The sequence below is a fragment of the Ursus americanus genome, chromosome 8, assembly GCF_024610735.1.
Source record: "Ursus americanus isolate L20-20 chromosome 8, mUrsAme1.1.p, whole genome shotgun sequence".
In the NCBI taxonomy this organism is placed as follows: Eukaryota; Metazoa; Chordata; class Mammalia; order Carnivora; family Ursidae; genus Ursus; species Ursus americanus.
Window position 1 is genome coordinate 72,430,107 of NC_142134.1, and position 26,228 is coordinate 72,456,334.

General features: G+C 44.3%; 1 protein-coding gene across 3 annotated transcripts in view; it reads right to left on the minus strand.

Annotated features, from left to right (window-relative positions):
* The window catches only part of CC2D2A (coiled-coil and C2 domain containing 2A), a 129,391-nt gene that overhangs the window by 72,434 nt on the left and 30,729 nt on the right, over positions 1-26,228 (minus strand). For all 3 annotated transcript variants that reach the window (XM_087864267.1, XM_045771419.2, XM_087864266.1), the window contains exons 7-13: positions 21,111-21,212; positions 20,164-20,337; positions 15,612-15,774; positions 12,070-12,206; positions 11,327-11,458; positions 4,820-5,029; positions 3,758-3,864 (exon numbers count right to left, since the gene is read on the minus strand). In XM_087864267.1, the coding sequence (XP_087720393.1) occupies positions 3,758-3,864; positions 4,820-5,029; positions 11,327-11,458; positions 12,070-12,206; positions 15,612-15,774; positions 20,164-20,337; positions 21,111-21,212 (1,025 nt within the window). The remainder of the gene's footprint in view (positions 1-3,757; positions 3,865-4,819; positions 5,030-11,326; positions 11,459-12,069; positions 12,207-15,611; positions 15,775-20,163; positions 20,338-21,110; positions 21,213-26,228) is intronic.

Consider the following 26,228-nt stretch of genomic DNA (forward strand, 5'->3'; position numbering starts at 1 on the left):
CTAAAAAGGAACTCTTAGCAAGAAAAATTTGACAGGTGAGCTAAAGGAGAAAGCATCACAAAAGAATACTTAATGACAAATTGCGGCCAGAGCTCTGGAGGAGAAGGAAAAGGCAGCTTTGCTCAGGGAGTCAGGTAATCCTTTTCTGCAACCTGGTGCGGATGGGGTCCAGAGTGTGGAAGGAGTTTCAACCCAGAGGTGAACCTCTGGGAGCCACTAGCTTCTGGATGATCTTTCCAACCACAGGACTGGATTCGAATCTCAGGAGAAAATGCAAGGTAATAAAGAAAACAAAAAGAAAAAATTTGTGAAGAACTTTGGAAGCCGGGCAGAGGAGAATAAGTAGACAAAGGACGGTGGGGAGGACAGGGGGCAGGAGAGGGGTGAGGACATCCAAGACAGTGTGGCGTAGGGAGGGGAAGGGAAGAAGTAAGTCACACCAGGCCCCTCTGGTGACAATGTTCCTCGCCGTCAAGAGGCCAGGAGGGGCTTAGCGAGGTGGAGGCGTCTGGGCCCTGTGGCAAGATCAGCCTCCAGGAAAGGTGGGTGGGCCAATGAGGATGGGCTCAAGTGCCCGAGAGGCGAGGGAGTAGAGCAGCAAGAATGCTAGTGTTTTCCACAAGTTTGGCTGTGAAGGAAAATACAGAGAGAGAGTAGGAGCCACATGGGGATCTAGAGTCATATTTTTATTTGTTCAACTTTGAGTAGGTCTGAGGGTAAAGACCCAGTCGAGAGAGTTAAATACAGTGTTTCCCTGTCTTGCATGAATACGCATGCTTCGTTCTGTAACTAGCTGGTTCCAAGTCATGGACAAGTGATGTGGCAGGATGCCATTTATAGAAAGTAAGACAGAGAATGCCTGCCGTGCTGGGGGCAGAGGTGAACGGCCCTGCCTCGGACTCCGCGGACGGCCGGTGGGGGCTCACAGGGACGCTGGTCAGCAGCAGCCGGGAATCCCCGTGAGGGGACAGCCAGGAGCAGGCCATCTGCTTCGATTTGTTTTAATAATAGTGAAACATCAGGAAAAGACTAAAATCCACTCTCTTCCTGGGCCAGAAATGCTGGATCGCAGAGGCGTTCATCTCCAGGGGCAGCGGAAAGACTGCCCTGGGTCTGCACGGTCTGTCGGTCTATCACACGTTTCCGCCAGTTTTCGAATAAATATGAATCCCTATAAAACCACTACTGTATTCAGGACAGCTTTTGTCACTTTTCTTACCCAATGTATGCTCAAGCAAAAATTATTTTCACAAGGAGGCTGCACTGTAGGCTTTCTTTTTTAAGCATAAATAAGAATTTTCCTTTTAAAACATACTCTTCATACTTTTACAGTGACAGTATCTCAACATCACTAATTTCCACTTTGCTAGAGGAATTTCCAACTCAAAGCTAGATTGTAAAAAGAAGAGTATACATTTAAAGTCCTTGACTTATAAATTCCTGTTCTAAGAATTCATTCTGTGGAAATACTCATGCACACAGGAATGTCAATTACGAGTGCAGTTTCTATAATAAAAAATAGGAATAATACAAATGCCTATCAACAGGGAACATAATATCTCTGTAATGTCAGTTTTTAAATAGTGATACAGGGGCACCTGGGTGGTGCAGCTGGCTAAGCATACCACTCTTAGTGTCGGCTCAGGTCAGGCTCAGAGTCTTGGCATCCAGCTCCAGGTCAGGCTTTGCACTCAGCGGGGAGTCTGCTTGCGATTCTCGCTCCCTCTGCCCCTCCCCCCTGTGTTGGTGGGCGCGTGCCTGTGCCTGCGTGCACGCTCTCTCTCTAAAATAAATAAATCTTTAAGAATAAGTAAGGATGCAAACCTAGATGTAGCATAAAAGGAAAGGGTCTGAGATGTATTTTACGTAGAAAAGCCAGTTGTGAGATGGTAAATGCAATAGGATTCCTTAAAAAAATAACATCTAGACAGACGACCGCATCTGTGCATGTAGTCATGAGTTCATACACACATAGGTGAATACACATGTGGGAGAACCAGCAGAACTCTGTTAGCACGATTTCCCCCAAGGGATGGGACTCTAGACGATACTCATCTACATTACGTATTTCCTTATTGTTTGGCAACAATCCAGGTTTTAATTTCTGAATTTTAATTATGAAAAATTCCAAGAAAGAGGAAAGTCCACGTCATAAGTCATTAGGACACTTGTTTAGATTTTGCCACATTTACTCAGGGCTTTTTGTTTTCGTCTCAAATGTTATAGTGACATTACTTGGATTGCATTCCCTTCTCTCCCTCCCTGGAATTGGCACGTGTGTCTTTTCTGTCTGTCGGTACCACACACGTGTGTACGTACAACACACAAGTGTTGTGTTGGGGAGTCTTTAGGGTTCACGAGCCGTATCCCATGGTGAGTGTCCTCTTACACCTGGATGTTGTCGTTCAACATCGTTTTCTCCATCTCGGTACACGCAGATCTAATTCAGTCCATTTAACCGTGCTACAGATGTTCAGAGTGAGACCATACCAGACACGGTCATTCTGGTATGGAGTCATTCCCAGCTCCTTACTTTTTTTTTTTTTTAATTTTTTTTTATTATATTATGTTAGTCACCATACAGTACCTCCCTGGTTTTTGATGTAAAGTTCCATGATTCATTACTTGCGTATAACACCCAGTGCACCATGCAATATGTGCCCCCCCACCACCTGTCACCAGCCTATCCCATTCCTCCACCTCCTTCCCTCTGAAGCCCTCAGTTTGTTTCTCAGAGTCCATAGTCTCTCATGCTTCATTCCCCCTTCTGATTACCCCCCTTTCTTTATCCCTTTCTTCCCCTACCGATCTTCCTAGTTCTTATGTTCCATAGATGAGTGAAACCATATGATAATTGTCTTTCTCTGCTTGACTTATTTCACTTAGCATTATCTCCTCCAGTGCCGTCCATGTTGCAGCAAATGTTGAGAACTCGTTCTTTCTGATAGCTGAGTAATATTCCATTGTATATATGGACCACAACTTCTTAATCCAGTCATCTGTTGAAGGGCATTGGGCTCCTTCCATGATTTAGCTATTGTGGACAATGCTGCTATGAACACTGGGGTGCATATGACCCTTCTCTTCACTACGTCTGTATCTTTGGGGTAAATACCCAGTAGTGCAATGCCCAGCTCCTTACTTTTGTAAATGATGCTGCGAATTCCTTACACGCTACACGTGTCCATGGACACACGTGCATGTAGCTCTTAGAGTACACACGTTGGAAACAGAATTTTCTGGGTCCCAGCTGATGGGCATTTCCATGCTTTGCTAGCCTATGGCCAGGCCGCTCTCTAAAGTGGTGGTTGTAGGGACACCTGGGTGGCTCAGTCGGTTAAGTGTCTGCCTTCAGCTCAGGACATGGTCCCAGGGTCCTAGGATTGAACCCCGTACAGGGCTCCCTGCTCAATGGGGAGGCTCCTTCTCCGTCTCCCACTCCCCCTGCTTGCGCTCTCTCTCTCTCTCTCTCCTCTCTCTGTCAAATAAATAAATAAAATCTTGAAAAAAAAAATGGTGGCTGTAGTAATGTTTGTTTACACCAGTGGAGTGAGTTACAATATCCTACATTCTTATTCTCTCCTTGGACTTCAAATTTGGTGTTAATAGGATGGATATATCTCATTACTTCATTTAGCTTAATTGCTCATGCATTCAGTGCACTTGGAAAAACTGAAAAAAGCTTTCAGCAAGTACACAGCTAACAAGAACAACAACAACAATATAAGTAGAAGTTACAATTACAGACTTTACTCACCGAATTTCAGATTTATACTCATTGATGGCTTTTTGGGTTGTATCAAGGGATTTATGAGGTTTTGCTGGATTCAGTCCTGTCTGAACTGCATTTCTTAGAGCTTGGAGCTGAAAAAAATACGGATACATGTTTTGAGTTAGAGACTCTACCACCTACTGCAAATTATGTGCTTTCAACCACCCACTTGGCCAGGGCAAAAAATGTCAGCAAAGCTGTGAATGGCTGTGCAAGCCTCCAGCTGTTCCCACACTTTCCCCACAACGAACTCTGACAGAGAGCTCTTTCTTCTAGTCTTAAAAAAGAAAAGGTATAATAAAGGACAAGATATGTCTGTCCCTGTTCTGTAGCCCAGATAATTAAGTTGCTCAGAACAATTGTTGCTTTTATGTGTGTGTCTCAGAAATAAGGTTTCTTTCAAGGCCAACGGTGGATCTTTCTGGGTCCTGGGATATTTTTGTGAACAGATCACACACCTATAGACTCAAAAGGAGGTAATGTGGCGTTATCTCTTATTTGGGTAGCAGGTTTTAAAGTCAGGGTGTGGGATTAAAATTGCCTGTAGTTAAAATTACTTAAGAAAATCCCATGGGATGGCGTCACATTGGAAATAAGTGCCAAACAGAGAGACATTTCTTTGAGCATCATTGGAAACAAATGACTTGTGTTTGGGTACCACGTTATGGCAAATTGCATGTAAAGATGAGAAGGTCTCTAAAGACAGAGAGATTCTCAGGCCATGAATGGTCTCAGCATCTGAGGTCACCCAAGCAAGACACAGCTACGTACCTTCCATTAAATGCCCGCTCCCTGGTAGGCGAGATTACTTGCACGGTTTGCACAAACCTTTCCCTTTAAGCCAAATGGGTGCCACTGAATTTGCACACGTGCAATGTACATTGTCATAGCCTTCCGTTAGCCTACAGGTGGAACAATCTGTCACACATCCTAGGCCGAGGGGGCATGCGTAAGAGGGGCATGAACCTTTGCTGCAGGCTGGTGTCTTTGTTGCTTGGGTTCATCAGAGGAACCAACCCCGTCAACAGTAAGAATGGAAGACTGTACCTTATCAGTAAGGAATTTTGCCTTGTTTCTCTGGTGTCTTGCAAGGTACTGGTCATATAATTGGGCCAGCTTGGCTGCCAAAACATGCTCTCGGCTAAAACAGGGATGATGAGTGAAGATTAACCCTGAAATATCAATGTCCAGTTGGAAATTTCCAGGGGGGTCTCCAGATCCAATCATGTGCTGACTTCTGTGGACATATTTTACTGCCTGTTAAAGAGAGCAGAGCATGGCGGGGGGGCAGTTAAAGCACTCACTGGATAATGGTGATCTAATGTGCAATGGACAACAGCCAGATGTGCCAGCATCCACACATAGGAATATATGAGTTTATTTCTTTTCAGCCATTCCATTTCATATTTCCCACCTTTCCCCAGATCAGTAGACTATTAACATATACTTAGGACTTACGATTTCCTTTAGGACTTCAACATAGTGTATCTTCATTTATTTTAATCAAATAACATGTCTTCTCTTATAAAATAACATTCAGCCTGTCTTTGATGAGAAGACCAACAGGTTTTTTGCTTAAAAAATAAATGTCCTTGTAGAACCGTGATATGTTTACAAATGGTAGGCTTGAATAGGAAAGGATCGACTCTATCTCAGTACCTTCCAGACTATGCTGAGTTGAGTCTCCATTTGCATTGAGAGGGAGGGAAGGCCACCACTGCGGGGATCATATTCCACTGTTATTTCATGTCTTATAAAAGCCCTAGTTCTGATCATTAATATCCTTACACTTCAGACTGCCACGATGGAGGGCATAATTTCTTTTTTCTTTTGTTCAGATAAAAGTATTCAATTATAACCCACATTTGTGTTAGAAGTTGTTTTTTTGTTTTTTGTTTTTTTTAAGAGAGGGTGAGCAGGGGTGGAGGGTGGGCAGAAGGAGAAGGAGAATCCCAAGCAGGCTCCACACCCAGCGTCCCCACCTGATAAGGGGCTCAATCCCATAACCCTGAAATCATGACCTGAGCCAAAATCAAGAGTTGGACACATAACCGACTGAGCCACCCGGGCGCCCCCCTGTTAGAAATTTTTCATCTGCACGTGGCCACTGTGTGTCTTATGATCACCCAGACTGCTGAGATTAATTAAAAAATTTCCACCTCACAAGAACATGTACAACTAAACATCATTCTAGAGACTTAATAGAAAATTCCTCTCTAATTGCTTTGCTCCTGCTGGTTCTTGCTTTGCTTTTCCTCTTGCCATGGGGTTCCAGAGTTATGAGGTCACTCAGGGTGCGGCTCTCAGGTTCCATCTTGCAGTCTTCTTGGTATGAGTAAGTAATGTGGGTAGCGTGGTCCAGTTTACCTGAAATGTTACCCAGGACATCTGTACTTCATTTCCCCTTCCCCAAATCTGCATTAGCCCATGGCCAAATGCCTGCTGGTGGTCTCTGCCTTAGGCTCAGCTCAACCACATAAAAAAAAGCCTCCAGGACCGTCGTAGTCACTGGGCTAGACTGCTCAAAAGAGCCCAACTCTTTTCCTATTAAGGAGAAAGACTCCCGGTTCCTTGTCTTTCTTTTTGTTGTATTTATTTTCTTTTACTATATACTGAGAATGATCATGAAAATATTGGAAATAATTTCTTCTAAGAATAAATGATATTTATAGAACATATTATTCCAATCTTGAAATTGATTTGATTCTTCATTTTTCAACTGAAAACCAAAACTCGAAACTATCAGAGGTGATGCAAATGGATTACGTGCCGATGTTCTTGGTGTGTGCGGCAACGCGTGACAATGGAGCAAGGAATTTAAAAGCTGTAGAGGGGCGCCTGGGTGGCTCAGTCGGTTGAGGGACTGATGCTTGGTTTTGGCTCAGGTCATGATCTTGGGATCCCGGGATCGAGCCCCTAGTTGGGCTCTGCACTCAGCAGGGAGTCTGCTTCTCTCTCCTCCTCCTTTTACCCCTGCCCCTGCTCACGCACTGTCTCTCTAAAATAAATAAATAAATCTTTAAAAAATTAAAAAAAATGAAATTTGTAGAGAAAAAGAATAAATCATTGGTGGGATTAAAATACAAGCCTCTATTTTTGCCCTGGGAAAATAACAGGACCAGAGTCTGAATCCAGCCCGGAGCCTGCAGTAGATTCTGTAGCTGTTGTCCTCTCTGGAAGCTTTCTCATTCCTGGAATCTTCGGGGCATGAGGTGGGCGGTCACATGTCCCACGTACAACTGACCAGTTCGTCCTTGCTATTGATAATGTGAACCTTGGAGGAAAAGATAGAATCCTTTCCCCTGGAGTTGTTCAGCTTAGATTATCAAGGGTCCTATCTCCTATCACATGGAGAATTCTGGTCTGTCTGCGATAGGAGGGAATGAAGCCAGTCAACATTCAAGGAGAACCAGAGAAAAGAGAGGTAGAGAGAGAGACAGCCCCTGAGATCCTGATTCCCAAAGTCCCTCCTTCATGTTTATGATTCATCTCCAGATCCTTCCCAGTTTTATGGGCCACCAAATTCTCTCTTTACTTAAGCTAGCATGTTTTAGTTTTTATCATTTGCAACCCAAAGAGTATTGGCAAATGTGGTGCTTGTAACAGAGTAGGTGACCAATGCTCTGTGAAACATGGGTGAGAATGGGGGAGGGGGAAGTGGTAATCTTACCAAGTGGTAATTAACAAGGAAGTTGGAATCACAGTAAATTCCTCAAAATAGTAAGCAGTTTTGCAAAGGGGAGGCTCCTCCACACATACGTCCCAGGAATGTCATGCCGACTTCTAATCACAGAATCTTTAATTTTTTTTAAAAATGTAAACTCTGTGCTCAACGTGGGGCTCAAACTCATGACCCTGAGATCAAGAGTCACGTGCTCTACAGACTGAGCCAGCCAGGTGCCCCCCTGGCAGGACCTGTAACACTTGACATTTGTGTCTTCCCATACCGGGGACAGTCTGAGGTCAACTTTGAATATTGCTACCTCTACGTTCTCTGAGTTTAGGACAACTGAGAATATAGCGGACTTTCAGTTAAGGATAGGAAGAATAAAAATAAAAGAAGGAAGACAGGAGGGAAGGAAGGAAAGGTGGAAGGTAGGAAGGAATGGAAGATGTCAGGAAGGGAGGGAAGGAGGAAGGGAGGCAAGAGGGAGGCTGTTGGGATTGCTTTCAACAACGCTAACTGTCAACGCTAATTGCCATCAGGATTAGGCGAACTGCATTTTGTGTTGTTTATGTCTGACGTGCAATGTCCCCTTGGCATTTTTATTTTTTAAGTTTTGGAATAGTTCCGTCTTAAGAGGTATTCAATTGCATTCTTTCTCATTTGACGTTTAACTTTTTTCTTTGTGCGATATCGACTCTCTTTTTGTATTTCTCCATTTTTAATGGTCTCTCACAAAGGTCTTAATTTAGGAAGAGTAGACTATCCCACTTTTGAAAACTCCTAATGGGGGATGGGTTTGGTCAGCCCTGCTGGGTTAGTTCGAGCCTGAGAGCTCTGAGGCATAAATTCACCACTAATGCGGGGCGCCTGTGTGGCTCAGTCATTAAGCGTCTGCCTTCGGCTCAGGGCCTGATCCCAGGGTCCTGGGTTTGAGCCCCGCATCGGGCTCCCTGCTCCGCCGGGCGCCTGCTTCTTCCTCTCCCATTCCCCCTGCTTGTGTTCCCTCTCTCGCTGGCTGTCTCTCTCTCTGTCAAATAAATAAATAAAAATCTTTATTAAAAAAAAAATTCACCACTAATGGCGCAGGGAATTGCCAGCTCCCCATTCAGTACATGACTTGGCTTTCTGTCACTTGGATGCAGGGTTAAGCCAGAGCCCAGGAAAGCTGCTGTCCTGCAGGAGAGACAGCTGAAGAGAGGAATAAGGAGGGAGTCTCTTCTGGAAACATTCAGCTCAGCTGAATCATGTTAATAACATTCAATATGTGCTTTGATTGAGGTGTCCCTAGGTGCCAGCCTCCCACTCAGTGCTAGAAGAAGAAAACCCCATCTTTGCCTTGAGTCACTTTCAGGCTAGTGGGGGAGGAAGAGAGGCGATGCATTAATAAGCTATCGATGAGGCCCTCTTGCCCATTCATCTCCTTCTGTGCTCCTGCATCATCCTGGTCAAAACTCCCAGATGAAAGGTATGTTTGGACGTAAGGCTAAAAATACAGGCCATATGCATTTAACATTTTTTTCTTACAGGCAAGCCTGTACGTGGAACAATGGTAAAAAACATGGGTTTTGACATTGGACAGATCCGAATAAATGTAGGAAACGGTAAAAGTTAATAAATAAAATTGTGAAAATTGATCCAGAAAGAGATGCATTATGGTTTGGATCACTGGAAGATTCCACAACCACATTCCCCAAAAAAGACTGAGGTCTACCAGTCCACAGTGAATGTAACAGGTAATGTGTAATACACACCAGGGGAATAATATCCCCTCCCTCTAGCACGCTACATATCTTCGCACTTCGCTATGTCCAAAGCCTGACCCTCTAGGAAATGACCTTGGGAATCTCCAGTCCCTTTGGTTTTCTCCCTTCTCTAACGTCTGCTCTGTGATGCTGGATGACCACCCTCTCTGAATGGGACATTCTCCTCCTCTGCTTCCCCATTTCTGCACACAAATGGGAAGATCTCCCCTCTCACAGGTATTGGGAGAAAACCACCCTGCTTCCCCCTCCCCGTGTCCCATCCTCATGGCTCCTTCCCCAGAGAGAAAGAAGGACATGACTGGAGAGCCAACTGGAGCCCAAGAGCCATTCACTGGTCTGGGTTCTCTGCTGCCCCTTCTTAGCTCTCTCCTGAGAGCCTGCTCGCTGGCCTCGCATGGTCTCCTCGGCACTCCCCATGGTGAACTCACCGGGGCTGTGTCTAGACGGGAGTGGAATTCATGGGAGATGGAGCAGGAAGCCCATCTGGTCTTGGGTTCCAGTGGCCCTCTGTCCAGTTTCACCCTTAGTGTGACTGATCTCTGCATCCCTCTCTGACCCCTGTGCATTGCCCAACTAGCTCACAGCTTCCGAAGCAGACAGATAAGATTAATTGGCTCCCTTAATACCCATCTCAACATAGTACTCCCTCTTCTGTTTTCTCATTGTAACCCATAATTTAGGGCCTCATCGTATCAGTGTTTCCTGCTGAAACGGATGGAAGGTGAAGGGAAAATGACGCATTACCGGATATGTACACAAAGGGATGACAGTCTCAATCACTAATTATATCACACATCTGTCATGTAAACAAATAGATGACAAATCCCTCGTGGACTGTGACTTGGGTTGATGCTTGTTTTGTGATCATCTACTCACATGATCACATTCCTACACAAAGTAGCCACTCATTAATACTTGTCCATAGTAACAACAAACACTCACAATTTTAAAAACGGTCATACAGCCACAGCGTCTTAATACGACGAGCCTCTGAAGTAGAGAAGATTGTTACTGTTCCTATTTTTCAGCTAAGGGCACAGAGGCAAAGAGACGCGCCCAAAGTCACAAAGTAGTTACAGTAGGACAGCTCGGATGCTCCGGCTTGCGCCTGTGTTTTCTCCGTTGGGCACCCTGCTTTCCAGAATGATTGTTAAATCCCTTCATTCTGTTGCACTTTATCCAGGCTGAAATATTACAAATATAAAATTTCCTGGGTTTCAGAAGGAGGTGGTCTTTGCTCAGCAGTTCAGGAAAGGAAAAGCAATATAATTAAACGCTAAGGCAGGCGACTCTGTTGAATACTAGCCAGCGCTTACTGAGCTCTGTTTCAAGCACTGGAATGTACTGTCTCCACCCATCTGCACAACTACCCTAGGAGGTAGGTACTATTGTTATGTCCATTTTACAGATGAAGAAATTGTAGCACAGAGAGATTAAGAGCCAAGTTTGCCTAATGAGTGTTAGTGCCTGGACTCGTATCAGGCAGTTTGGTACCAGACCTTAGGCAAACACAGTAAAAAGGATTTGCAAGGATGGAAAATCTCCCGTTGGGGAACCTGGATGGCTCTGTCAGTTATGTGGCTGACTCTTGATTTCGGCTCAGGTCAAGATCTCAGGGTTGTGGGATCGAGCCCCCTCCGGCTCTGTGCTCAGAGGGGAGTCTGCTTGAGATTCTCTCTCTCCCTTTCCCTCTACCCTTCCCCCTGCTGGTGCAGGCTCCCTCTCTCTCTAAAAATAAATAAATAAATCTTAAAAAAAAAAAAAAGAAAATCTCTAGTTATATAATAGAGACAATGAGTAGGAAATAATCCTGCAGCATCTGTGAGATGGCAGAGAAAAAAGAAGAAAAATAAGGCCAGCTAACTTGGATATGCAAATAGTCACTGACTTAGCCATTCGTACCTGGGAACGCAGTCCTTGTTTAGGAAAGGCTGAGGTGAGCACAGCAGACTGCCTCTTACATAATACACCTGCTGTGTGTTCTTTATGTGTAAGGGAGCGAACTTAAAAAATAAAACAAAACACCACCAAAGTAGAACGTTATGAATTTAGTACCCCAAGCTATTCAAAGAGCAAAGCACTTTCAAGCACCTTCATGTATTAAAGATGGGGATGTGGGCTTACCTTTTTATACAACGTTTCAAGTTCTGCCTTAATGTCTTGCTCCCGCGTCAATATCGGTGGTCTTGAAGGAAACCCCTTGGTGGGGTTTGGCAGCGCTAGGATTCTCCCGTCATCTCCAAACCACTTTCTTCCCTGCAGATCAAGCAGAGGGAACAATACCATTTTCTTTTAACTGGACAGAAAATGGTTTACAAAATAAGCAACATTTGTGAGAAAATTCTGAGTCAACACATACGTTTCACACACCTTTCCCTGTCCCGACAGATTTTTTAAAAGCCTCGTTTCCATTAGCAACTGAGTCCTCACTAACACCCCCACAATTAATTTAAAATACAGTCCTCACTCCCCTCCAAAAAAAGCATAACAAAAAGTTTACAGGAGTGCTTAAAAAGTATATTTTCTATTCATTAAAAATTAGAGGAAAAAACCATAGGAGAAATACAATTGGGGACATTCTATCGGTGGACAACTAAGCATTTCTGTGAATTGCAAAAAAGTTGCCAACATCTGACCCAGCAGAATGCCAAGCCCGGCCAGCGGAAGACCGGCTTGGAGGAGGGGAGAGGGTATGTGGTTTGAGGATCACCAAACATACGGAGAGACAAATTAAAAAAAAAAAAAATTGAACCACTGTCTGTGGACAGGAGGAGATGAGCATGAGTGTGTGGTGACGGCCCCGGACGGGACGAGGCAGCTCCGAGAGTGGCCCGGGGGCTCCAGGTGGGACGGGGCTGTAAGCTTACGGGCTCCTGAGTCAGCAGCCTGTTCTCCATGATGTTCTGACAGGCGCGAGGCACCTCCGGTCTTGCCCCAATATAAAGGCCTTCGTCTTCCAGAAATCTGGGCTGCACATTCTCGGGAAGCTTTTTGTACGTAGGCACTGGATAGGACATGAATAAATACGAGCAGCATTAGTGCCAACCGACACGTTCCGAACTGCACTGTGCTGAGCTGAAACCGCCACTGGAATTTCGTTGGTATTCCTGGAAGCTGCAAATGCCCCATATCAATTTCCAGAAGCAGAACCAAGGACGAGAGGAATGTGTTTCACCCGTAGTCTCGTTATAGAATTGTGACAGGACTCCGCACCTTGCTCACCAGGGTGGCCGATTGTGGGGAGGGTGGCATTCACAGCAGAGGACCTGCTCGGTCCTGGGGAGGAACCTCTTGGAACGAACCCCGGGCCAGGCCCTGCTTGGAACGCTTTCCTTCTGTACAGAAGGGCGGATAGTATCTACTCACTGGTTCTTGGGAGAATTATATGAGGTAAAGTATGAGAAAACGCTTTGTAAATTAAAAAGGATAAAGGAGACAGAGCAGGGAGGGAGGCTTTTCTCAGGAGGCCTGGCGTGAAGGTTGAGACGGAAGGAGCCGGGGATACCCCCTCCCCCCCAAGGGCATGATGTGTCCTGTGAGCAGGGACAGGGTGGAGGGAGGGCCTTGCAGGTCACCAGCGGCTTGGGTTTTTGTCAGGGGGATGGACCCCTGAAGCCTCTGCCTGAGGAGTGACTGAGTGGATTTTCAGTTCTGGAAATATCCTTGGGCGTGATTGGCCAGAGTAGGCCAGAGGAGAAATAAGAGAAGCAGCCAGGGGACCTGTGAGTGTCCGGAGGTAATCTGGGAGTGAATGAGGAAAGGTGGAGAGTCTTTTGTTTATAATTATCTCCCTCTAAACCTTGCCAAATCCCCAAACCTGCTAATTTTCCTGTGTGTGGCCATTTGGACACTCTGCTTCCCACACTCGCCCGCACGAACCAACTAATACCAGCGTTCCTGGAAAAATGGGACTCAGAGTCCTGAGAAGACATGGGGCTGTTGTTTCCCCTTTTGTCTGCTCCCCCCCACTCCACTCACAAGGCTAGGCAGCCCAGCACTGTCCAGCAGTCTTTGAAGGTTTTCATGGAACATTTTCGCGCACTCTCATTCTAGGTATGTTTACTGGTGTGGACGCACTCTCATACGTACAAAGTTAAATCAGGAAAGGATGAAATTAAAAATCCGTGCCAGTAGAAGCTTTGACGTTTGCTTCCCACATCCCTGGAGTGAATGCACTGGGCTTTGGCAGCCATTCTCCAAGCAGAGACAAGAACGGCACCAGTGACAGAAACATCATTACCCTTGATCCCCTGCCATGTGCCGGTCCCAACAACAGGTGCTTCATCATGTATTTCCTCAGTGCTCAAAGGAAGAGGAAATGCCCCGAGTCCTGTCCTAGGATCATTTCACTTCCTCCTGTTTTCAGGTGAGTCACCGAGAATGCAGGAGCTCGCTCAAGGTCAAACCTCAGGGAGGAGGAGCTGGGGCAGCGTGGCCCCCCCACTCCTGCTTGCTAGGCCAGGGGTTGCCTCCCCTCTGCACCGGTGCTCGGGTTCCCCACTCAGAGCAGGTGCCCAGGCTCCTGCGGCCTCTTCCACGCACCCCCTCCTCCCCCGACCCCGGTCTGAGCCAGCCCCTGGGGTCTACCCTCCACTCCCAGCCCCGGGGGCATTCAGGGACAGGCCTGGCCGTGTGTCCTCTGAGCACAAACACAAAGTGACCGCGCTCCTCCTCGGTTGAGGCTGCTGCTGATGCGTTTCTCCAAACCCTCGAGGAGTATCAGGACTCATTGTGCCCAGCATGTGGCCTCCGCCGCGGGCCTCCCAGGTCGGGAACCTGCCTCCCTCCCGTCACTAGCTTTGTGGTCTCGGATTCATTCCCTAACTTCTCTTGGCTTCCGCTTTGCATCCGTGAAATGGGCGTGAGAAAGAACACTTGTCCAGCCCTGCTGTGGGGCTGGGTTCACTGCTACGCATCAGGTGCTTGGAAAGGAACCTGGAGGAGGAAGGGCATGGAATGCGCTCGCTGTCATTGTCACGGCAAAGCTGTAACCTTCGGGCACCTTTCCCAGCTACCTGCTTTAAAAGGAAACCTGAGATGTCCAAAAAATCCTAATACTTTGAACCATACGTGATTCAAAATGGCCTATCAAAACAGAACAATAATTTATCCTCGGCTTGGCATTTAATTGGAACTCAGAACATGACAAACGAAAAGAAATCCAACTCCCAGGTCCCTTCCCAGCCTGAAGGACTCTCTTGGGGGACTCAGGCTGCCCTGCCGTTTTAAGTGTGAGCTACCCGCTAACGAACTGGGGAGGTCCCCTAGCACTCGAGGAAGGAAGGAAAATTCCAGGGGAAGAAAGGGCAAAGGGAAACCCAGGGGCCGTAATTGCAGGGGTTTGGAGAGCTTCCTGGTCGATGACCTCGTGGAGGTGCTGGGAGGGTGGGGCCCCTGGAGAGGGGATGGAAGCTTCTCGCCCCTTCTCACATGCCTTGCCCTACAAATCTCTCCATCTGTGTGCTCTCTCACATCTTTTTTTTTTTTTTAATTTTATTTATTTATTTGAGAGTGAGAGAGGACACGAGCAGGGGGAGTGGCAGAGAGAGAGGGGGAGAAGCAGACTCCCCGCTGAGCAGGGAGCCCCACACGGGGCTCAATCCCAGGACCCTGAAGTCATGACCTGAGTGGAAAGCAGACGCTTAACCAACAGAGTCACCGAGGTGCCCCCATATCCTTTATTATATGAATAGCCAGTTAAATATAAATGTTTCTCTGATTACTATGATTAGATTACTGTTAGAACAAATTACTGAACCTGAGGAGGGTGTCATGGAACCCCCAATTTGTGGTAAGATCAAATAGAAGTATGGGTAATCTGGGGACCCACTACTAGTGATTGGTGTCTAAGTTGAGGGTAGTCTTGTGGGACTGAGCCCTTAATTTGTGGGGTCTGTGCCGACTCCAGGTCTAAGTGTCAGAACTGAATTGTAGGATATCCAGCTGGTGTTGGGAGAATTGGTTGGTGTTGGGAGAATTGGTTGGTGTTGGGAGAATTGGTTGGTGTGGGGAAAAAAAAAACCACCGCATACATCCGGTCACAGAAGTGCTCTAGCGTGGTTGAGAGCGAGTAGAGGATAAAACAGAGAGATTTTCCTTCTCACAGCCTGAATCTCGGAGTTTCTCATGCTCTCTTCCCCCAGAACTGGTCGCCGATTTGACGAGGGGAACCCCCCCCCAAAGAAACATCCTGGTGTTTCTTTTGCTATCTTATCAGTGAGTGTTTGTTCAATGGGCATTTTCTCAGGTTCTTCATTTTCATTTACTCTGAAGATATTTCTTGATGACTAACTCAGATTAGAAATTGGGATCTTCCGTGGAAATGGGACATCCTCAGACACCAGCCGTATTTCACATGAAGGAAACCGGAGATGCCCAAGCCGAGCACGACAGCAAAAAGAGCAAGTACCTGTCAGCCTACTGGGAACGAACAGGAGTTCTTTCTCCATCTGCAGCCGAACGTGGACGCTTTCATAATCTGCGGGTCTGACTGCCACGAAATCCTCAGCTCTGTGGTCTAAGCCCAAAAGAAAATCCTCGTCATCCTTCGCGCTAAGCAGCTCTTCCTCATCCTGCAGGAAACAGTAAGAAAAATCCTGCTGCGATTAGGAGTCTACTTAGAAAAACAGTGGCGTTAAACTCACAGTGATCTTTTCCTTTTATTTTTTTAAACGAAAGCATAAAACTCGATGGCCTTTCATGTTCCACAAGCGGGTTTTCTTTGTTTTTTCATCCTTTCACGTGCTAGGAAAATGTCAAAACCAGAATGGACTGACGTCAGAAGAGGTGTGCTGGGCAAAGCAAGCGAAATCTCAAGGACTCTGGCCTCCTTTGAGGGTGTGTATTCTTCCCCAATTACTCCAAGTCCTTGGGCTCAGAAGTTACGTGGAATGTTGACCTTCCCCTCGCAGGGACCCTGGGGCCAGACGGTGTAAGCTGTGTCCACACGGGCAGCCCAGCTCCACCTGCACTTCCTGTGGGACTTCGGGGAACTTCCCTGCCCTTCTAATCCTTGGTTTCCTCCACTGTAAGATGGGGATATTAACAGAGCTTACCTCTTAAGGTTTTGTGAAGATGGAATTAACGGACACATGTAAAAATTCTAAGCACTGGGCCTATCATCACAAATGCTAGCTTCAGCATGTTAATTTTGTTTGAATATTTTCCGACCTTTCCTCCTTTTCTCTCTTCCTCTTCTCCGTCTCCTCCTTACTTTTCTTTCTCCTTCTCCTCCTCTTCTTCTTCTTTTTTTTTTAATTACAGCCTGGTGCCCATTTATGAACAACCACCTTTAAAATCCCATGGAGATTTGCATAAGTGGTAGCCTCGGTATCTGCCTCTTCATATTTCCTCCCAAATAAACCAAACAATGAGAAGGGAAGTAAATCTACGTGGTAACCAAGCTCCCAGCACAACCTAAGGACACAGAATGCCAAAAACTTCAAAAAAGTAAATAAGAGAAAAGTGCCCTAATTTCAGAGTATGATTTTTTCTCGCTTGTGCCCCCTTTTGGCTTTGCGGTGAGCAGAGACAGATAGAGAAAAATTGCAGAGAAGACAGACAAGGAGAGCTGCACAGGATCTAAACCTCTGCCAGAAAGACTAAATGCACTTTGAGTATAAAAATACTGAAAAAGGGTCTGAGCAGACAACGCATGGAGTCCAGGGAAGGAGCTTCACGGTAGGGCACGATTTCAAAGGGCAGTTTTAGGAACACAGAGTTTCCAGGGGAGAAACATGCAAAAGGGAGGAGAGGTGGCTTGTGGAGACATGTTATGTCATGATTTCAGAAGCCTACAGGTCTGTTGAGAGCCCTGCCTTCCAGAAGCGGACCCTGGTTCTTTCCCCCTTTCTCTGGGGGCCGTACTTAGTGACTCGCTTCTAAGGAGCAGGGGATGAGCGGGGGTGTGCAGCTCCGGACTCCAGATCAGGAAAGGCACTGTGGCCTCCTCCTTGCTTTCTCTTGGTTCACTTGCTTTAGGGGAAATCAGCAGTCACTTCTCGAGGACACTCAAGCATCTTTGTGGGGAGCTCTGAGCTGAGGCCTCCCTCCGACACCCAGCGCCAGCCGGGCAGAACAGCCAGGCACCTTGGAAGCAAACCCTCCCGACCCAGTCAAGCTTTCAACTGATGGCACTCTGGGCCGCCTTGTCTGCAACGTCACGAGACCTCTGGAGTCTCCTGAATATTGATTTGTGAAACAATTACTATAGAACAGGCTAAAGTATTCCCAAGCTTCTGTAAAGCTAGGTTAAAAATTACATTTTGATTTTGTTGCTTGGGCTTGCGGTCATATCCAAAAGCTCATTACCAGGACCCATGTCAAAGAGCTTTTTTCCTATTTTTTTCCCCCTAGGAGTTCCGTGGTTTCAGGTCTTATATTTAAGCCTTTAATCCATTTTGAATTAATTTTTTGTGAGCAGTATAAGATTGGGGTCCACTTTCATTCTTTTACATGTGAATACCCAATTATCCCAGCAACATTTATTGAAGAGACTATCTTTTCTCCACTGAGTATTCTTGGCTCCCTTGTCAAATATTAGTTGACCATATGTGCTTGGGTTTATTTCTGGGTTCTTGATTCTGTTCCATTGGCCTATTTGTCTGTTTTTATGCCACTACCATGCCGTTTTGATGACTGTAACTTTATAGTATAGCTTGAAATCAAAGTGTGATGCCTCCTGCTTTGTTCTTCTCAGGATTACTTTGGCTTTTGGGGTCTTTTGTGGCTCCACATAAATTTTAGGAGTGTTTTTTTCTACTTCTGTAAGAAGTGTATTGAAATCTTTATAGAGATTGCATGGAATCTACGGATGGCTTTTGGCAGTATTGACATTTTAATATTAATTCTTCCAATCCATGAACATGGGATAACTTTACATTTATTTGTGTCTTCTTTGATTTCTTTCATCAGTGTCTTATACTTTTCAGAGTATTGGTCTTTCACCTTCTTAGTTAAATTTATTCCTAAGTATTTTATTGTTTTTGATACTATTGTAAATGGGATCAATTTGTTCATTTTTTTTCTCAGAAAATTTGTTGTAATTATAAGAAAACACTACTGATTTTTGCTTTTGTTTTGTTTTGTTCTTTAAAGATTTGACTTATTTATTTGAGAGAGACAGCATGGGACAGGGAGAGGGAGAAGGAGAAGCAGACTCCTTGCTGAGCAGGGAGCCCAGCGTGGGGCTGGATCCCAGGACCCTGGGATCATGACCTGAGCTGAAGGCAGACACTTAACCAACTAAGCCACTGAGGCCCCCACACTACTGATTTTTGTATGTTAATATTTTATGCTGCAACTTTACTGAATTCATTGATTAGATCTAACAGTTTTTTGGTTGAGTCTCTAGGATTATTTCTACATAAAATCAAAGCATCTGCAAATAGAGACAATTTTATTTTTTCCAATTCGGATACCTTTAATTTCTTTTTCTTGCCTGATTGCTCTAGCTAAATCTTCTAGTATTATGTTGAAATAGGAGTGGTGAGAGTGGGCACTATTGTCTTGTTCCTGATCTTAGAGGAAAAGCTTTCAACCTTTCATCATTGAGTATGATGTTAGCTATGGTTTTGTCATAGATTGCCTTTATTATGTTGAGGCGTGCTCCTTCTATGCCTAATTTAAGAGTTTTTATCATGAATAGATATTGAATTTTGTCAAATGGGTTTTCTGTACTAGAATTTCTTTCCTCTTTAAAACTTAAAAAATATTATTTATTTAAAAATTGTTTTATTTTTTTAAAAATAAAAAATTTTATTTTAAAAAATATCTCAGTTTCGTTGACATAGAATTGACATATCCAAATCTTTTTTTTTTTTTTTTTTTTAATGTAAACTCTGCACCCAACATGGGGCTCAAACTCACACTCCAAGATCAAGAGTTGCTTGTTTTACTGACTGAGCAAGCCAGGTGCCTGAATTGCTTTTCTTTTTAACTCTGAGTAATTTTCCATTGTATGTATACACCATATTTTGTTTATCTGTTCATCTGATGGATACTTGGGTTGCTTTTACCTTTTGGCTATTGAGAATGCTTCTCTCAGTGTTAAGTGTACAAGTATCTGTTTGAGTGCCTGCTTTCTATTCTTTTGGGTATATAACCAGAAATGGAGTTGCTGGAACACAGTAATTCCATGTTTAAATTTTTGAGGAATGACCAGACTGTTTTCATAGCAGCTGCACCATTTTATGTTGCCATCAGCAATGCACAAGGGTCTAATTTCTCTACATCCTTGCCAGCCCTTGCTCTGTTCCTCTTTCTTTCTTTCTTTCTTTCTTTCTTTCTTTCTTTCTTTCTTTCATAGTCATTCTAATTTGTATAAAATGGTATCTCATTGTGGTTTTGATTTGCGGTTCCCTAATGATTAGTGATGTTAAGCGTATTTCATGTACTTATTAGCCATTTGCATATCTTCTTTGGAGAGAAGTCTATTCAAGTCCTTTGTCCATTTTTTTAATGGGATGTTTTCTTTTGTCTCACATGTGCCACACACAATTATGGAGTCTGCGTTGTAGCTTGGGTGTGGAATGGGGCACAAAATGCTAATCACCTGTGAGATTGTGGGACGAGAGACAGCAAGGATTCCTGTGCCTTGGAGAGGCACACATTTTGCCTATGAAATGAAACCTAATCATTGTGTGGAGTCTAGCAAGAAAAATCTGTAAACTGCCCTGATCTGCTTTTTTCTCTTTTTCCACAAGAGAAAAATAGACAGATTTAATCAAGGTCCTTATTATCCAAATTGTGGGGTAAAATCAAAAGCTACAGAAAGTAACGTGAACATAGTTTTCCTATGGCTTTTAACTAAGGGGTGGATGAGCTGGTGTGTGTGGTGGAGGCAGGTTTGTCCTCAGCCCCTTCCCTTGTGGCGAAGATGTCATCATCCTCATCACAGTCAACATGGTGGTCACGAACGTCCCCGCCATCCCTCGCCTCGTTACCATCGTCGTATTAAATACCGTTTTGTGCTCTCCTTGCACAGGAGGCTCTTCTTCCTCTCCTTCCTCCTCCTCTTGGTTCGTTCCATCTCTGTTTTTGGCTTTCGGTTTTTCTTCTGATTCCTCTGGTTCAGGATCAAAGTTGAAAGTGAAGAAGTTATAGGCTTCCTCGGCAGAAGGGAAGCCAGGTGGGACCTAAGGAGAAACATCGAGCAAGAGACTTTCGGTTACGAGCTGAGATGAGTGCCACACAGCTCACAGATGGCAGCTTGATGTTAAAGCCATCAGACACACTCTAGGCGTCCCCAGCGTATTACCTTTGCCGAAGGTACGAGATTACCTATCACAAACTTTAACACGTGCAAAAGGCAGTTGGTGACTTTCTCTGATAAGTAACTTTAATAGCCACTTTAAAAAATAAACTAGCAAACATTCTCATAGGCACATAAATACATTATTTACAGCAGTAACAGCTTTTGAAAACATGGTTAAAATACGAGAAAGGAGATTCATTATTTTATAGACCAATGCTGAGATAGTTTTGTTTAATTATGAGCAATCCAGGGGTCTATTAACTTTTTTTAAAAAATAGTTTTTTTTGGTTTTGATTCTTCTTGAGTTGGTACCCCCTTTTTCCTCATAATGAAAGCTGGTACAACTTAAGAGCTGAACACATAGTCTTAATTGCTAACATTTCCTGCCCTTCCATGCATCCCCCTTCACCCCGTCAGGCAGTATTCTAATCTCTCCTGCTGGGTTCTAGCATTTTAAAAGTAGGAATCAGTTCTCATACTTTTTTCTTGCATACTCCATGGTAATAAGAGTCAGAGTGCATATATATATATATATATATATATATATATATATATATATATGCATCTGTCATTGGATATTTTTTAAACACACGAACAAACCAACAAAAAAGATGATTTAAAGCATGCATGACTTAAAAAGACAGGATTTCTCACCGGGGGTTTAGACTTGATTTTTCGTACAGAATCACGGAATTTTACTCTTGAGTAACTTTGGGAATCGTCTTCTTGTTGAGTCCTTTGTACCTCCTCACCTGGCTATATAAGCAGAAAAAAAGGATGGATACAACATTTATTTATTATTTTAAAAAGGTTTTATTTATTTATTTGAGAGCGAGCTCGCACGAGTGAGGGGAGGAACAGAGGGAGAGGGACAAGCGACTCCACACTGAGTGTGGAACCCCACGCAGGGCTTGATCTCATGACCCTGAGATCATGACCTGAGCCAAAATCAAGAGTTAGACGCTCAACCAACTGAGCCATCCAGGTGCCGCAGGATAGACAGAACATTTAAACCAAGAAACTAAAGATGTTCTAAAACGAGCATTAATTCTCAAAGGGGGAACCCTCTGACCATTGGTGCAGACCACCATTCCTAAGGAATGAAATGCTTACAAAAGTCAAATATATTTGAAGATTAAGGTTGCTGAATATTCTCTTACTCAGCTCTGTCTCTCTCAAGGCTAAACAAATACAAAATTTTATACTCAAAGGATCCTAAAACGACAAATGATATTTCTTCTACAGATCAATAGATTCTCTAGTTCACAGAGGAACATTTCCAAACAATCTATGAGGAAAAGCATCAATAATGCCTGGATGTGAATAAATCTGACATACACCCTCCAGGGCACAAGGCCTGTCCTCACGAGTCCCTGGACCTGGGAAGCCAAGTTCTGCCTATGATAGCTCTATGCGTTCATTCTCATCATGGAGGTTCCCTTTGTCCTGTGATGCCCAGTCCACCAAGGGTTGTTCCCACTTCGTCCTCATCTCTGCTTCTAATCTTCCCCTTCCAGAACCTGGCTGCTTCTCCTTTTCCACCCAGCACAATCCAAATGCCATACCTTCCTTTTGAATGACTCCAAACTATTCCAATAGTATATCCAGATTATAAGAAGGGACAAACTTATTCTACCTGTGATGGGAACTTGGTTATAATTATCTGGACCGAGCATGGAATGTCACAGCATGGAATAATTTTCATCAGGGAAAATGGAAAGTAGTGTATTTGCACTGGGCCCCTCTCACATATCCTTCTCAAGACCTACCTGTTTTTCCAGATCACGCAAAGATACTTCCTTTCTTAGACTCCTCCATCCTAAAATGAAACCTCTTTTCTAGAAATCTTATTGTCTGGGGGCCTCTCAGGTGCTATTCTGTCTAGCTTAGTAATCAAACCATGGGCTCTGGAGGCTGACCACCTGGCTGTGACTCCCAACTCCATCACTTACAGCTTAGACCACTTGTCTTGAGCATCGAGTAAAGCAATGCACCTAAAATATGCCCACAGTTATGGCTCAGTCACGGTGGGTTTTATTACCACATTCTTAATTTTCTTTTTACATGTGTTTGATATCCCTAGTTTGTATTAACATCACATGACTATAAACCTTTTATTTTAGTCTGCCAGAAACTAGAGCCTGAGGCATAGAATTTTACATAAATGGAACGGCATATGTTCTTTTGATATTATGATAGATTACACCCGACTGATACCCTGGTTTTTCTTTTGGCTGTGCTGGATATCTAGCTGCATATCGGTGAAATTTCACAGCACCTGGTTTTAGCTGTTCCAAGGATCTCCAGTTCTCATCAGTGGCCTGTGGAGACCCACTCAGACATTCTGAGACTTAGACAAAACCAGAAGGGCCAGGAGCCTCGGGAAAATCTTGCTGGGAACAGAAGCCATGAGACAAACACCCCCTCTTCCAGGTCCTAGGCCGGCTATTCTGAGAAGCATTCTCCTCAGCAGGACCCCGGCAGGATCGAGCCCTGGTCACCACAGCATTAGTCAGCTCAGTCAGAACTGACTTTTCCTCCTGTTTCTTTCTCCCCAGTTCCCAACTTCTGTTCATTGACACCACTTCTCAGAATAAGCCACACAAAGAGGGCATGAAAAATCCTTGCCTCGGGCTCTAGTTTCTGGTGGGAAGTGGGGTCCAGAGAGGAGATAAATTATACCTCCAAGGTCACACAGCTGGTGAGTGAGGTTGGCCATTTAATGCTGGGCAGTTGGGGTCCAGCATCTGGGCTCTTCCTGTCCTCCATTCTTTACTCAATAGGATATAAATGGACCACTTTATCGATATTCCTTCTGGGTTGAGGTCTATACATCAACAAATCTGCTTTGTGAGATATTCTGTTAAAAACCTGAGATCAGGTCTAAAAAAGGGCAGCTGAGTCAATTGTTCATGTAACTTGGCTATTTTTAAGCCTTGTCCATGGTATCATTGAAACCCAACACTGGAAGAGAAAGAAACTGTGGAACCCAGCCTGTCCATCACAACTTCACAGGAAAAGAAGTCACTCATTCCTGCCAGGTCAGCCTGTCCTGTCCTGTCACAGAGGAACGCCACACATGCTGGTTGGTCGTTGAGACATGAGTTGAGCTCTGCACCCCCCAAGCCCCTGACCACTCAGTTTCACTCTTCCCTTTGGTAAGTTATACAGCTGCTGCTGGCCACAGCAGACTTTAAAAAGGTACTATCATGATTAACCTGAATCCAAAGAAATATGAAATATAATGAAATTGAATATTGAAGCTGTTTCATTTTCTAGGCCAAAATGTACAAGTCTGATGCCTCTTCTTCCCTGAAATCGGCTAAGGTAGACACACATGTTTATCTCAGTCAGTGTGCCTTAGAACTTAATTTTCTTCACCAGGGCTTTTCCTTCCTTCCTTCCTTCCTTCCTTCCTTCCTTCCTTCCTTCCTTTTCTTTCTTTCTTTCTTTCTTTCTTTCTTTCTTTCTTTCTTTCTTTCTTTCTTTCTTTCTTTTCCTTTCCTTTCCTTTCCTTTCCTTTCCTTTCCTTTCCTTTCCTTTCCTTTCCTTTCCTTTCCTTTCCTTTCCTTTCCTTTCCCTCTCTTTCTCTCTCTCTTTTGTGGAGAGCTAAAATCATCCAGTATTGTCATGGTTCCGGGGCTGTGCTGAAAGGAATTTTATATATTTCTTCTACATTGTTCACCAAAATTCACTTTGACAACCACTTGGGATCATCAAGGAGAAAAAAAAAAACAAAGGGAGGTATTTTTTTAAAAGCCAGTGGACTGGAAGATGAGTTACAGCCCTGATCCGAGAGCCCGTGGCTTAGCTAAGTGAAGACTGAGAGCATTAGCCCTGACCCACCCCTGGAAGTGACCGCTGAACTATCTATCTGAATTAACTATCTCTTTAGTTCTTAAAATATTTTAAAAATACAAATTTTCTATGATAAATGAAACCTTAATTGATCCCCAAACTGATATGAGGTAACCACTAGCCAATTCCTTTTCATTTAAGAAAATTCTAATACTGTAACCAGTCATTACCTCTACAATACATAAGCTGATTTATAACAATGTACCTCTGAGCCTCCTTCCATGTCCTGGTTTGAGAGCCCCTGGCTTGCAAACTGTCTTTTTGGTATAAGCACAATAAACTTTTACTAATGGTACTTCAGGGACAAAAAATAAAAAATAAACTTTTCTGAAAATTAAAAAAATAGAGAGACAAGGCAGTTGATGTTTGCCTCATGTTCTTTCACAAATTGGCCGTGTATGCACGCAGAAGGCAAGGAGAGACTGAAGAGAAGCAGACCGTTCTAGATTGGTCAGCGGCAGTTTTAATAAGCAAGGGATGTCTTGGGTGGTTCAAGATGAGAAGATCCCTGCACCTGCCTGCCAAATCTTAGAAGTTTAGAGGTCCTAACTGAGTTTAGTCAAGTATACCAGACAGACGGTCAACACCACATTTCTGTCTCAAGGCTGTAGCCCTGGGGCAGTTTCTGGGAGTGGGGAAGGCAAGTGGAACATTCATTTCCAGGACAGGGAGGGGGTGAGGAGCCTCCAATTGTGTGGGTCCAGCTCACAGGTCATCCAGTGGTCATGTCTTTTTGATGACCTCTTCCAACACCTCAAATCCATAGAAGGGCTCTTAGGGGATATGGAATATAATAGATATAGGTCAAGGTCCTGCTTACAAAAAGCAATAAATACTCTGTAAGCCACGGGAGTATATTTTACTTCCACAACTTAAGCTTTTTTGGGGATATCGTATTCATGGTCCACGGACAAGTGAGAGCTGCCATGATTTTGCGAACGGTTAACAGCCAGAAAGTAGAGACAGGCTCAGGGACGCCTGGGTGGCTCAGTCAGTTAAGCATCTTCCTTCAGCTCAGGTCATGATCTGAGGGTCCTGGGATCGAGTCCTGCATCAGGTTCCTTGCTCAGTGGGGAGCCTGCTTCTCTCTCTGCCTGCGTCTCCCCCTGCTTGTGCTCTCTCTGTCTCTCTCTGACAAATACATAAATAAAATCTTAAAAAAAAAAAAAAGTATAGACAGGCTCAGATATAAGAGACCAGGCTATCCTATCACTTAGCCCATCTGACCAGAGGCCGGGATTCACATACTGAACAACATAACGGAAGCGTTTGTGTCAAGCTGATGAGATTTTAGGTAGTTTTTCTTTATTTTCCAATATTTTAAAATTATGGCTCTTACAATGAAGAAAATAATTGGAATCAAAGACAAATACATGTCTCCTCAGCAGAATGGAGCAAGACACTGCCAGAAAGCCATTTCATCAGATCCACGAAAGTTCCTACTAAAGAACCATGGGCCATGACACACGGACACGGCTGTAACTTTCCTTGTAATCATGCAATCTTCGGCTTGTTTAGGACGAATATAGGCAAAGTGTTATAACATCTCATCACAGAAGAAGGGAAACCATCCTCTAAGCAGTCAGTGGTCTTTCCACAGAAATTCCTTTACACCTGTGCTGCTTTGTCTCAAGAGTGAAAACCAACCCAACCATCACCATCAACAACAAACAAGTGGATTAGACTCGCAAACACTTCTCTGAGCCATTCGCTCTGTTCTTTCTTTCCTTCTTCTACCCTCTTACAGGCATGTCCTGACAAGACTTTCCTCTCTCTTTCACTGCCTTTCTGTCTCCTCCTGGGCCTTAACTGTCAGTTTTTCTCCAAGTGTCAAGACCTTCTTCACTGAGTCTTCTTTCTGTCAGGAAACAAAGGCCACTCAAAACTTCAAAACTCACCGCAGCAGAAATGCTT